At 39.3% G+C, this 14,138-nt stretch overlaps 1 protein-coding gene across 21 annotated transcripts in view; it reads left to right on the top strand.

Annotated features, from left to right (window-relative positions):
- Positions 1–14,138, top strand: part of wipi1 (WD repeat domain, phosphoinositide interacting 1) — a 111,908-nt gene that overhangs the window by 67,550 nt on the left and 30,220 nt on the right. For 7 of the 21 annotated variants that reach the window (XR_015849781.1, XM_088328751.1, XM_088329037.1 and 4 more), the window contains exons 9-11: positions 237–398; positions 534–641; positions 7,690–7,790. Coding sequence is in view for 8 of the 21 variants with exons in the window: in XM_088328751.1 (XP_088184877.1) it covers positions 237–398; positions 534–641; positions 7,690–7,790 (371 nt within the window). In the remaining 13 variants the exon portion in view is untranslated. Of the gene's footprint in view, positions 1–236; positions 399–533; positions 642–7,689; positions 7,791–11,151; positions 11,567–14,138 lie in introns of all 21 variants that reach the window. The other 14 variants (XR_015849776.1, XR_015849676.1, XR_015849693.1 and 11 more) reach the window with 7 other exon arrangements.

The following is a 14,138-nucleotide window of genomic DNA, read 5'->3' as shown; positions in this document are numbered from 1 at the left end:
TAATACCAACAGACCATTAAAATCACATCTCAAACTGACAGGGAGTCAATGCAGTTCAGCCAAAGTCAGGATAATGTGATCAAACTTTCTTGTCTGAGTTAAAAGCCTTGCTGCAGTATTTTGTACCAGCTGCAGGCTCTTGATGCTAGATTTAGAGAGACCAGACAGTAGTACAGTACAGTAATTTTAACTCCATGCTGCTTGTAGTTGAGCCAAACTTTTATCTATTTTCATAGCAGTAATGAGTCGACCTCGTGGTCAGCCTATGTGGGAAAAATGTTCACAGCAGCCAGCAGCTTTTTACCTGCTCAGGTATCTGGTATGATGAGCCAGGACCGCGCCTTTGCCACAGTTCATCTTGTCTCATCTACCCAGAAGAATGTGTGTGCCCTGACAATGTAAGCCTCCATTTGTTGACAGTTCATTCACATTTCGTGCAATAGTTTGTTGAAACCGAGGCACATAGATATAGATGGGAAATTATTTGGGTAAACACCATTGATGGTTTTGAATTTTGATCCAATGACCCACAGGATTCAGAAGCATCCACGTTTGTTGGTGGCCACAGCTGATGGCCAACTCTTTATCTATGATGTAAACCCACAAGACGGAGGCGAATGCACCTTGGTGCACAATCACAGGTCAGGCTGTTAAAGTATTTTTTAGGCTTCACCCGTAAAAGTGTTACAAATAACATTCCAGTCAAGAATCAACAACAATTTGGTAATATTTGTCAAGCGGAATTACATTTATTGGACATTTTTTACTTTTTTTTTTAATCTATCTACCCTGGTCATATCCCTCAAGAGGGGTGACCGACAGCAAACAAACACATACGATAACAAATAAAATAAAAAGGGGGAAAAAATAGCAAAAACACACACAAACATTTTTGGACCATGGCCAACCCAAATGCCCAAACACCCATAAAAGTTAGGCACCTCGGCACCTAAGTTGGTCATGCTTTTGTCCCTCCAGATGAAACGGGACACAAGAAAGCGGCCATGTCACTTGGGTCAGGGTGACACAACACATTCTTTTGTTCAACAGCAGGGCCCGACAGTTTTCACTGTTTTTTTACTTTTTTAGCAAATACAAAACTAAAAAAGTGGGATATGCATTAATACTTGGCCCCTTTACCTTCGATGCAGTAATTGAACTTATTCAAAACTGTGTAACATTGTATCAATGAGATTAGACATGGGTAAACATGTAATTGAGACTATAAAGAGAAAAAAAGAAGACTGTCAGGATGCTAGTCAAAAAATATTTACGATGTAGTGCTTAGTTACAATAAATAACATTGAAAGAATAGTGCACATGGTTAACAATAGTACAATTAAAAGTAGTCCAATAACATTTAACAGCACCAAAAATTCCCAAATAAGTCGCAACATATATGTTTTCCCTGTTTTGTGATGGCCCTAAGGATGAACCTGTTTGTCCTTGTTTGACGGGATCTGTAGATTTCTGGGTCTACCAGAGGCCAACAGGTCAAAGAGGCGTTGGCTGTGGTGGGAAGAGTCATTTATAATGTTGATGGCTGTGCTGCTGTATTGAAAGCCAAATTTCTTCCAAACTGGGTGGAGAGCAGCCAATTATCTTGTGGGCTGTGTTGATTACTTCTTCTTTGTCTTTCCTGTAAACTCTCTATAGAAGTTCAGTGAGGATCTTTGAATTATCCAATCCACCTGTGTGTGATGCAGTCTCAGTATTAATGCACCTGCCCTGTGCTGGTCACAAGGTTCTGTTTAAAGGGCTGAGAGCATAAAAAAGAACAACATACACACCAGGCAGGTCAGAAGACTATTGAGGGTTGGACACAAAAATATTTCCCAAGCTTTCAACATCTCAATGAACAATGTGCAAATAATCATATTGAAATAGAAGAAGTATAAGACCTCTACAAATCTACCAAGACCCAGACAACTTTTCCTAACAATAATCTCAAACAATTAAAAGGTGGTTCCGCGATTCAGTCAAGAAGTCTTTGATTACTCTGAATGAACTGTAGAGTTATTTTGCTGAGAAAGAAGAGTGTTGACAATCAGTTGTACTCTGCACATTTATGGAAAACTGGCAAGTAGAAAGCCATTTCCCAAAAATATCCATAATACGTCTGGTTTAAGGTTTGCCAAAAGACACATGAGCGACATTCCAAACATGTGAGAGGAGTTCTTGTCAATGGAACCAAAATCATTTTGTCTAGAATGCATAACGATATGTTTGGTAAAAGCAATACAGCTCATCAGCCTCAAAACACCATCTCCATTGTCAGAAATGGTGGTGACAGCAGGGACAAAGTAATTGATTGAAAAAAAGAATGGGAAAATGAATGGAGCCAAAAAATGACTGTTTTGAGTGCAAAACTTTTGGGAGTCTGGGGCTGAGATTTATCTTCCAAGAGAAAAATGAAGTGAAATCTATACTTGATTGTTTGACAAATAATAACATTCAGGTGTTCGAATGGCCTCAATCCAATCTAGGGGCAGAGCAGAATACTGCTGTTTACAAACCATCTCCATTGAACCTCGCTGAGCTTGAGCATTTTTGAAAGGAAAATTTCTTTCTACAACCCCAAGCAAAAAGTATGGAATCATCTGTCTTGGACAAAAACTTATTTTGACATTTTAACAAACGCAGATTAAAAGCATTAAAAAATAATAACGTTTTTCAAAAGTGCAACTCCTTGGCATTCAGAAACACTAAAAGGAATCCGGTAATTGGTAAATGCTACTTGTATGGACCAAGCACAGGGCAAAAAATATGGAATCACTCCATTCTGAGGAAAAGTAAAAAGTATGGAATCATAAAAAACAGACAAAGAAATAACAATCAAAACATATCCCTAGTATTTAGTTACACCACCTTTAGCTTTTACGCAGCTTGCAGTCACTGAAGAGTAGACCTAAAGAGTAACAAACAGTATTCTTCATCAATCTGGTGCCAACTCTCTTTAATTGCAATTGCCAGATCATCTTTGAAGGTCGGCCTTGCTGTGGACAATTGTTTTTCATTTCCACCACAGGTTTTCAATTGGGTTGAGATCTGGGCTATTTGCGGGCCATAACATTGATTGGATGGGTCTTACGCAAAGGAATGTTTTCACAGTTTTTGCTCTGTGGTATGATGCATTGTCATCTTGGAAAATGAGTTCATCATCCCAAAACATTTTTTTCAATTGAATAAGAAAGCTGTTCAAAATGTCAATGTAAACTTGTTCTTTTATTGCAGATTTGACCTAAGCCATCTTCCCAGTGCCTTAACCTGACATACACCCCCATATCATTAAGGACTGTGGGAATTTTGATGTTTTCTTTAGGCAGTCCTCTTTGTAACTCTCACCGGAACGGCATCAAACAAAAGTTCCAGCATCATTACCTTGTCCAATACAGATTCGTGACATATCACTGAAGATAACCTTCATATAGTCATCCACAGTCCATAATTGCCTCTCCTTAGCCCATTGCAGTCTTGTTCTTTTCTGTTTAATCGTCAACGATCTTTTCCTTTAGCTTTCCTATATGAAAATCCAATTTCCTTTAGGGGATTTTGCACAGTTCTGTCACATACATTGACTCCAACTTCCTCCTATTTCTTCTTTATTTGTCTTGTGTATTTTTTGCTTTCAAGACATATGGCTTTTTAGTTGATATTCTTGACGCCAACATGTCATCCTTGACCCACCAGTACTCTTGTCTTTAACAACCTTCCCATGCTGTTTGTACTTGGTCCAAATCTTCGATACAGCTGACTGTGAACAGCCCACATCTTTGGCAACCATACGAGTAGTTACCTTCTTCAAGAGGTTTGACGATCCTGTCTTTGGTCGCAAGAGACATCTCTCTTGTTGGAGCCATGATTCTTGCCAATCCACTTAGTCCAGGAGTCCTCCAAGGTGTGCACTATTTTTAACTGCTGACTGACAAGCAGACTTACTGTAAAATCCGGACTATAGAGCGCACCTGATTATGAGCCGCATGCACCACATTTTGCGGTCATTATTTGTTTTGTCCTTAGACAAGCCGCATCTGTATATAAGCCGCACGCGCCAACATTTAAACATGTAACACAGTCACAAGTTAATCCCAAACCTGACCTTAGGTGCCGCGATTGTAACTGCAAATATAGTACACAATCCATCCACCACAATCAGCAAAATGAACGGAAAATGATACCGGTAGTTAGAATTGAATGCAAACCTTTAAAGTCCAGGTCCCGTTGAAAGTAATCCAACGAAAAAAATGTATATTTCAAAGTTAAGGGTGGGAAAAATATATGTCCACTATTGTCCGCTGCAACAATGAGATTTAACTCAGCTTTACCCCACTTCCAGTCAGCCCGCGTTTGCTCCGCCCCTTCTTTTTGATTCGCTCGTAGAAAACATATCACAATAAGTCTCTAAAATAAATACATTACAAAAATATACAGTTGCAAGTACATATTATACATGGTTACACATATTTACAAAGAAAGACGGTACACCGAGAGAGTTTTCAAAGCTTTAATAATAATAATATAACTTTCATCCCAAACCGTGCCTGTGAAAGGTACCACCATGCTACTCCTAACACGCTCGCAACGCACAAAGCGTAGCTGTTAAAAAAAGCCGTATCGCAATTGAGAAATTCACGTCTTACGGACAATTCGAACATAAACTAAGAGGATGCAGTCTACCTCGGCGCACAATTCCACTGGTCTAAATTCTACCTTTTGTACTCGAGTGCTGCTGGTTGCCGTTAGAAAAATTACATAAATTGGCCGCTTCACTGAATAAGCCGCAGGGCTGAACATTTGGGAAAAAAGTAGCTGTTTATAGTCCGGAATTTACGGTAATCTAAGACAGGTTAAGGAAAGGAAATTGACTCGGTGTGTTCCTATTTTTTCTACACACAATGGATCAATTCAATTTGTTTTTTTCCTCAGGATTGAGTCATCCACATTTATTTCTCTGCACTTGCTCTATAAAAGTAAAATATACTGACCATTACAATGTTTTCTCTTAACTTCTTTTAGTGTTTCTGAATGCCAATATGCACTTTGGAAGGACTATGATTGGTTCATGTTTGTGATTTAGGTTTTCGGAAACAAATGTCTGAGTGAGGGCTTGGCCAAGACTGGTGATTCCATACTTTTTGCTAGGGCTTGTATATGCAAACCTGATATAGATGTACACCAAGTGAAGTTCAGTAAAAGGGACTCTACAATTTCTGAATGCAATAAGGGCAAATAACATTTCCCCTTCAATTATTGTTATTATTTTTAATTTTGGTTTTCTTTATCAGCTTTGTTTACCCTGATAGCATTTGCTGGGTCAATCAAAAATATCCATCAATCAGTTTTCTGTATGACTCAATTTAAACTTAAAAAAACACGAATACCAATCCTTACTAATTTGTCCTAATCTCTAAAATAAAATAAAAAACATTTTGATACTAACCATTTGCATGACAATAACACATACTAAATTCAAATGTGGCTTTGCAGGTATACCTTCATTATAAATCCACACAGTTTGTTCTTGAATGTTTTGCGGTAACATTTTTGCTTTATGCATACAGTGCTGTTCAAAATAGTAGCAGTGCAATGACCAACCAGAATATACCTGGTTTTTAGTATATGTTTTATTGTTACATGAGAGACAACTTACCATGAGGTGCAGAAAACAAACACGACCCAGCATTCATAATTAACACGCTTCAAAGACTGGATAAATGGTTCAAAGGGGTGTGTTAAAAAAAATTGCATGGTGGCAACCAATCTCTTAGTTCATCTATTTTGGGGACCGACAAAAATATAAACAGGTGTGAATCGGATTGCGCCTATTTAAGGATGATGAAGCCAGCACAGGTTGAACATGCATTTTAGGAAAATGGGTCGTTCAAGATGTTCTTTAATTAAAAAGTTAATTGGAGAGGGAAGAAAATGTAAAGAGGTGCAAAAAATTGTTGGCTGTTCAGCTAAAACGATCACAAATGCCTTAAAATAGGTAGAAAAAACGGAGAATTGTTGAAGTTAACTTTTAAAATGGACCAGATAAACTAGAATTGCAAAGGCTCAGGCAATGATCAGCTCCAGGACGATCAAACACAGTCTGCAGTTACAGGAAAAATGGAGGAACAATCTGTGGACTGATGAAAGTAAAATTATCATTTTGTGTGTGAGACAACCCCCAAACTTCTGGGCATGTTTCTCCTACTCTAGTGTTAGCAGTGTTTTACATAACGTCTGCCCGGATGCCCAGGGCGTGCATCTTTACGTCGGGCGTAAAACTTACACAACGTCTCTGCCCGGGTGGCCGACAACTTTTTCAGGAAAGAAAAAAAATGTTTCAATTTTATTTATTTATTTTTCCAAATCAAACGTTTGCTTTATTCTGATTTCGAAATCTTCGTTTGGTTTGGCAATTTCGGAATTTCGGTTCGTTTGGCGATTTGCATACTCGGCATCTGATTAGAAGCCTGCATCGAATAACTTTGTGCTTCCGGACTTTCACGAATGTTATAAGGTCTTGCATTTGCATATCATTTTCCAAAGTAGACGCACAGAGAACACAAGAAAAATCGATAAGTGGTCAGGAATCAAGCCAAAACCTCAGCCGCAGAAGAAAGATTCGAAAGAAGCTGACAAAATTTATGACGCTACAAAACATAAACGTACATTAAAAGCATTGTGGAAAAAGGAGTTCTCGTGGCTTGTAGCAGACGACGCAACGCAAACATTGCATGAATGAAGATGAGCTAATACAGGTACATACTGATGGCAGATGGAAAACAGCAATGTCATATCCATGCAATGAATGTTATAAGTAGATTTATAGTAAACCTAATTTTAAAGTGTTTTTCTGTTATATTTTCTGATTATCAATCCTTAATACTTTGCAACAATCTGGTTTTTTTTGCGATTAGTCGTCTTATTGTGTTTCAAGTTGTGAAAATGGGGCAGGCAATTTTATGGCTGGGCAGGCAACTTTTCAGAGTTGTCTGCCCTGGTGTCCGGTAACTTTTTGTCATGAGTTTCAGACACTGGTGTTAAGCCAATTTATCGCATACCAGAGATCACTGATCAGTTTGTGTATGTCAAGATACTTGAAGCGGTTATGTTGCCTTATGCTGATCTCAGTCCAATCGAGAGCTTGTAGGGTGGTATCAAAAATGATGTTTGTAAAGAAAAAACACCAAATGTAAATAAGTTGTGGAATCTTGGTAAGCAATCATGGAGTGAAATAAAAAACTGAAAGGTGCCACAAGTTGGTTGAGTACTGTATAAAAAACTGTGGTCATGCAACTAAATATAAGAATTGCTAAATCCTACCCTTTTACAAAATAGTATAGAGGTTCTAGAGTCAGCAGCAGACGCTGGTATTTTTTTTAACACACCCCTTTTGAACTATTTGCCCAATTGCACAGTCTTCGGAGTGTGCCTATTAAAAAAGCTGGGTCCTGTTTATTTTCTGAGAATCTACTGAACCTACTGGTAACTTCTTTGGCGTGTAACAATACATAAAATACTAAAACCTGAAATATTCAGTTTAGACACATTGAAATTCTATTATTTTGAACAGCACTAGAAATGTTTTTGTTTGCAATCTTACCAAATTTACGTTTAACTTAACAAACCAGTTCAAATAAAATTGGTATTACAAACGGATCAGTTGTTGATGAATAAATAAATCTGTTTTTCCTTTAGACTTTTTGGTGTTGACGATGTAATTCCAGCCCAGGCATGCCCTTCGTATGCTGCAACTGCTGCCTTACCAACTTCCAGCCCCATCACAGCAACCCTTACTGGTGAGCAATGTTCCAGACATTCTGGGCTTAGGGCGAATTTTTTCACAAATACAGCGCTGATAAAAATATTCCGCTCTTCTTAAAGGGACAGTGTTTTATATTTGTCATGAGATGTTGCTGTAATGTGTAGTGTGACCAAAAATGAGTCAGAGGAAGATTACACACTACAGATACTAATAGTGAGCAAAAATTTCTTTTTTTTCCCAATTTTTACCTAGCGGTTGTCAGAGTTTGTAAAGATATAAACTCGTTGCTGGCGGAATTATTCAGATAAAAGCACTTATTGAGTTTTGACCTCCTTCGTGGATGAAGGGAGCACAGCCCAGTCGCCATCTTGCCAGGTTGCCAGGGCCGTACTGACAACATCCGGTCAGTAGGCGTGGTTTATTGACGTCACACATAAGCAGGAAATGGAGTCACACATGAGTGTCATATTACATTACAATGAAAATTAGACTGAAACGTATTACAAATAATGGAATTAGACTGAATAGAAATAGACTGATCCTTGAAACGTGACTATGTGTGTGTGTGATGATTACTTGTATATTAGGAATATAAAAACAGGTTAATTTCATAGCATGGGAGTCTGAGAAATACACAACTAGCTAACTTTACGTTTCCCCCCTGTTGTGAATTTCAAAGAACATCAATAATAATAATAATAATAATAATAATAATAATAATTTCCTTGTATTGTCATTCTGTGTAACAATGTACACAGAACGAAATGTCGATTGCACCTGACCCGTTGTAGCGAGCCGATGCAGCCGCAGCCAACAGAGGGCGCCGCCGACCACTTTTTAAGTCTTAGGAATGACTCGGCCGGGGCGCGAACCACCGACCTCCCAGTCTCAAAGCGGGCGCCTTACCATCTAGGCTACTGAAAACAATACCAGCGGTTTCTAATTAAAACATCATAAAAGAAAACATCAGATTGGTAATCTCATGGAGAGGCAAAAACCTTTAAAAAGGAAAAAAAAATCCTCTCCTCCCAGGAATGTCTTTTTCTGGAAAAACAGGATAAAACAAAAACAGACAAAAAAAAATTGGACAACTAAAACCAACAACAACAAACGCTTATTTTTCAGTGTAGTTCATTCTTCTCAAAAATGAAAACCAATCCCCAGCTAAGCAATTGTTAACTATAAGGGTCATTGATGGAAGCCGCGAGAATTAAAATAAAAAGAAAAGAACCCCAAAATCCTTTTCAAAACTGTAGCATCGGTAACTAGGCAACAGATTATCTCAGATAGAATTACCCATTCAGCCCATGCCTTTATGGCCTTCAATGCGTACGGGAAGAAATTTCTAAAGACATTGTTAATTCATCACATTTGCAATAACATTGGAACGCCCGCTAAAAGTAGCATCAGATTAGAATACGATTGCCTGGTGCCATGTTACCAAGAATGGTATGCATGAACAAACATTCAAAACCATTTTTCATTAAAAACAATATTGAATTTTAAATTCTAGCAAATATGACAACCGGCATCGATAAAATGTTTGGATGTCTTACTATAGAAATAAAAACAAAATAAAAAATATATTAAATATCGCCTGTTACCAAAAATCCTTCATTGAGTTTATAAGAGCCCTAATGTCAAAACGCATTAGAAAAATCTTCTTTGAGTGATTAGATGTATTTTCTTTTAAATGTAATTACCTTTGCCATAATACGTTCGTTACATGATCTGATTAATGTGAAGACTGTCAAGAGGACAGGACAAAGTTCCAGGTTTTCCCCATAAGACATTTTTTCCTTCTGTTATCTCAACTGTCAAAGTTATTGACCTAGCATTTGTTGAACAGAGAATAGAAAAAAAATGTCAATCAAAGAATCAATCAATCACTTAATCAGTGCAATTTTTGATTAGACCAGTAACTATGATGTTAATCGTGCATCCCCCTAGTGTAAATATCAGACTTGTGCAATATCTGGCTATTATCAATGAAAGTGTGTTATGTGAGAGAGCTGATACCAATGTAGTAATGCAGCCTTTAATGTCCAAAGATTTCAATAAAACAGTAGCAGAAGTCGAACCAATCTCCTTTCTTCTCACTGTTTTTGGGGTTGGGGTCTTCTCTAGAGCTTTCTTGGAAAGGTGGCCAAAGGTGTGCTCGAACATAAATTTGTATCCTGGTATGTGTCCTGTAAATGACGGCATCACCCTACCGTGGGCTGATGAAGAAAACCATGAATTTTGTAGCTACCGCCCAGCTGCCTCTCAAACTGGACGAGGGCCTCGCTTGTGGCAATGGGGTAGCCTTTTCCGATCAGGAAACGGGATCGTGGAACATGTCCGGTGTTTTTTTGGCGTCGTTTTGTTGGCGTCGATGTTAGCAGGGGCCCGACTGGCCTTACCCGCTTGGATCATCATAGTGGCTAGGGCAGGGGTCGGGAACCTATGGCTCTTTTGATGATAACATATGGTTCGCAAATCTGGCTCGCAGATTTGGGTTTAAAAAAATTATCGTTTGCTTAAATGCATCGATTTTCTATTGATCGTGTCTTGTGCAGAGTTGCAGTTGCACGAGCGATTGTCTATTTTAATTGGATGATAATACCCGATGTTGGCCGTTACTGGGGGGCACAGGTACACGCCCCCTTTTGCGTCCATTGGCACTTGGCCGTTGGTCATTAGCTCAAAGCTAACTCTTCGACGGAGAAGATGGCGAAACGAAAAAAAGATGATGAATATCGTACATTTCAGGACGAACAGCCCGAAGAATTTGCCTTTGTGAAGAGGTATGCCTAATTTGCTATGACAAAATTGCATCGATGAAACAGTCGAATGTTAAGCGGCACTTCGACACACGCCATGCCCCCTTTGCACGGTCTGCTTTTGCAGAGCAATGTGCGCTGGTTGTCAAGAGGAAAGGTGCTCAGCCGTTTTACGGCTTGCCTCAACGAAATACGGATTTTTCTTGAAACGAAAGGCAACGAGCATCCTGAGGTAGCGAAAACTGAGTGGCTCCTCAAGTTTTATTATCTCGTCGATATTACCGAACATCTAAACCAGCTCAACGTTAAAGTGCAAGGCGTTGGAAATACAGTGTTATTCCTTCAACACGTTGTGTTTGCTTTTGAAAACAAGCTGGAGCTCTTGATCAAGGATTTTGAAATAGGTCGCTTACTACATTTCGAAAAACAGAGTTTACAGAGGCATACACAACAAGTGAGCCCGCTCAAAACATCTCCACCAGCTAGCTGGCTTCACATCCGGTCTCCAGTCGTTCAAAGCGCACTTTGGAGAATTTCGTGAGCACTGTGGTCTTATTAAGTTCACCACCCATCCAAACGAGTGTTCACTGAACACAGCCGACCTGAGTTGCATTCCTGATGTCTCCCTGGTAGATTTTGAAGCAGAAGTGGCTGACCTGAAGGCCTCAGAGATGAGGATGAGCAAGTTCAAATCACTGAATGAAGAATTGGAAAGAATTGCACGACAGAAAGCGGAGTTGGCGAGCAAGCACATGAGGACAGAACTGGACAAACTTCAATCCAAAGACGAGCTGATTCTCAAAGCTTGGAACGCGCTTCCAGTCACATACCACACACTGAGGCGTGTGAGAATTGGTGTATTGACAATGTTTGGATCGACGTATTCATGTGAGCAGTCATTTTCACATCTCAAAAACATCAAGTCCAACCTACGATCACATTTAACGGATGAAGGCGTCAATGCCTGCATGAAGCTTTAACTCACCAAGTACCAACCAGACTACAAAACCATCAGCAAATCCATGCAGCACCAGAAGACGCATTAATGGTGAGTATTATAACATCATTATTTAAAATAATAAATTAAGACGCTTGTTATGCTCACATTTAATTGAATTCAGTCTTAAAATATATTATATGGCTCTCACTGAAACACATTTCCAAAAATTGTGCTTTTATGGCTCTCTGAGTCAAAAAGGTTCCCGACCCCTGGGCTAGGGGATCGATGATCGTCTCATTTTCATCCCTCTGCAGTGGCCCTGGTGAATCCCTGTAAGGGCTGTCCCAGCGTGGACTGGACCAGGCCTTTTTTTGTTTTACCAGCATCAGATCACCAGGGGTCACTGTCTCCTGTGTGGATGAGAGAAACAGAGATAAATAGTGAGAAATAGAGATAGAAAGAGACCTAAAATATTTTTTAATTAGGTAATGCTAATTATGCTAATTAGATGTTTTTATCCCCCCTGTTAAGACATTTTTCATGGCACAATTTAACCTGAAAAACAACTAATTCATTTATTTATATAGGTTTCTTATATTTTCTTAAATTATCTTTATTGATAATAGGTGAAAGCAAAATCCCCGCTTTAAGTTGCTGTATCCATTTTGAGCACTTTATCCCAAGACTTTAAATCAAACAAAAACAATTTATTTTTCAAAATTGTTAGCTCTAAATCTCAAATTTGGCTATTTACTAATTCCAGTCACTGAATTTGTTGTTAATTATTATCATCATCAGAATCACTCACCCTGATTTGAGTGACATGGGGTTTTCTGTTTGTGGATTGGTCATTGTCCAAAATTCTGTGTGTGTATTTTTCTATTTTCAAGTCAAGTCAAGTCATCTTTATTTGTATAGCCCTAAATCACGAAGAGTCTCAAAGGGCTTCACAGATTATTACACTATATTACACAGACTATTTTTCAGCCGACGAGAAGAGTAGGTTATTCATATGCTATGGAGTAGAAGTGAGTTTTAAGTTTAGATTTAAACATTTCCACTGAGGTTGAAGATCGGATCTCAGGGGGAAGAGCATTTCACAGCACCGGTGCCCGGATGGAGAACGCTCTCGAACCAGCAGAACACTTCTTTGCTCTTGGGATCACCAGAAGACCGGCACTCTCAGATCGTAGGCTTCGGACCGGGACATAGGGGCAAATCAGATCTGAAAGATAAGAGGGAGCAAGTCCATGTATGATTTTGTACAATACTAAGAGAACCTTGAAGTCACATCTATGGCTAACTGGGAGCCAATGCAGGTTAGCCAAAATCGGTGTTATGTGATCGTACTTTTTTGTCCTAGTTAAAAGCCTCGCTGCGGCATTTTGTACCAGCTGAAGAGACTTGATTCTAGACTTCGGGAGACCAGAGAGTAGTGCATTACAGTAATCGAGACGGGAGGTAACAAATGCATGAATTATAATTTCCGCATCAGACTGAGACAGTATTGAACGGATTTTAGCAATGTTACGAAGATGGAAGAAAGCGGTTCTAGTAATTTTCTTTACATGCATTTCAAAGGATAGATCAGGGTCAAATATGACACCTAAATTTTTAACTGAGTCACTCTGTGTGATGTGACATTTGTCAATGTTCACAGCAGTTTTTGAGAATAAGTCACGGCATTTAGATGGACCAATGACTAACATTTCGGTCTTTTCAGAGTTAAGACGCAAGAAATTGAGTGACATCCACTCTTATCTCAATGAGGCAGGCCTCCAAATTTCCACAGTTTAGTGTGGTAGATTCCTCCAACGGAAGATATAGTTGAGTGTCGTCTGCGTAGCAGTGGAAGCTGATATTGTACTTGCGAATAATATCACCTAATGGAAGCATGTAAATGCTGAAAAGAAGGGGGCCAAGCACTGAACCCTGTGGAACACCGCAGGTAACATTAAAGGGCTCAGATGTCATTTCACCATATTTAACACAGTGCGTCCTATCTGAGAGGTAGGATCTGAACCACGAGAGGACGGTTCCTGAGAGACCAATCCATTTTTCCAACCGTTCTAGTAGGAAATTGTGGTGCACTGTGTCAAAGGCAGCACTAAGATCCAGCAGCAGCAAAAGTGATGAAGCGCCAGAATCCATTGCCAGTAGGAGATCATTTGTTACCTTGATCAGAGCTGTCTCAGTAGAGTGGTTAGCCCTGAATCCTGATTGCATGGATTCAAAAAGGTTATTCTCGGATATGAAAACATTCAGCTGCTGTGCCACTACTTTTTCAAGTACTTTAGAGAGGAAAGGTAGGTTTGACACAGGTCTATAATTACTTAAGATTTCTGGATCAAGGTTGGGTCGTTTCAGTGTGGGTTTAATAATGGCGCACTTAAAAGCTGCTGGAACTACACCTGAGGAGAGTGATATGTTTATAATATTTGGAACTGAAGGCCCAAGGACGCCAAAAAGAGTTTTAATAAGTGAACCTGGGAGCGGGTCGAACTGGCAAGTTGTCGGTTTGGCCGCATTCACCACCTGTTTGAGATCATCAAGTGACAGTTCACTAAAAGCGGACAATTTCCCAGGACAGCCACCCTGTCGTGCATCTGTAGATTTCAGCCCTTTAATATGTGTGGTCTTAATAATGTCTTGTCAATTTCTTCCTGTATGCATTGAATCT

Source organism: Urocampus carinirostris, chromosome 1 (genome assembly GCF_059441175.1).
Source record: "Urocampus carinirostris isolate Australia breed hairy pipefish chromosome 1, RoL_Ucar_1.0, whole genome shotgun sequence".
NCBI lineage: Eukaryota > Metazoa > Chordata > Actinopteri > Syngnathiformes > Syngnathidae > Urocampus > Urocampus carinirostris.
This window is presented reverse-complemented; position numbering and strand designations above follow the sequence as displayed.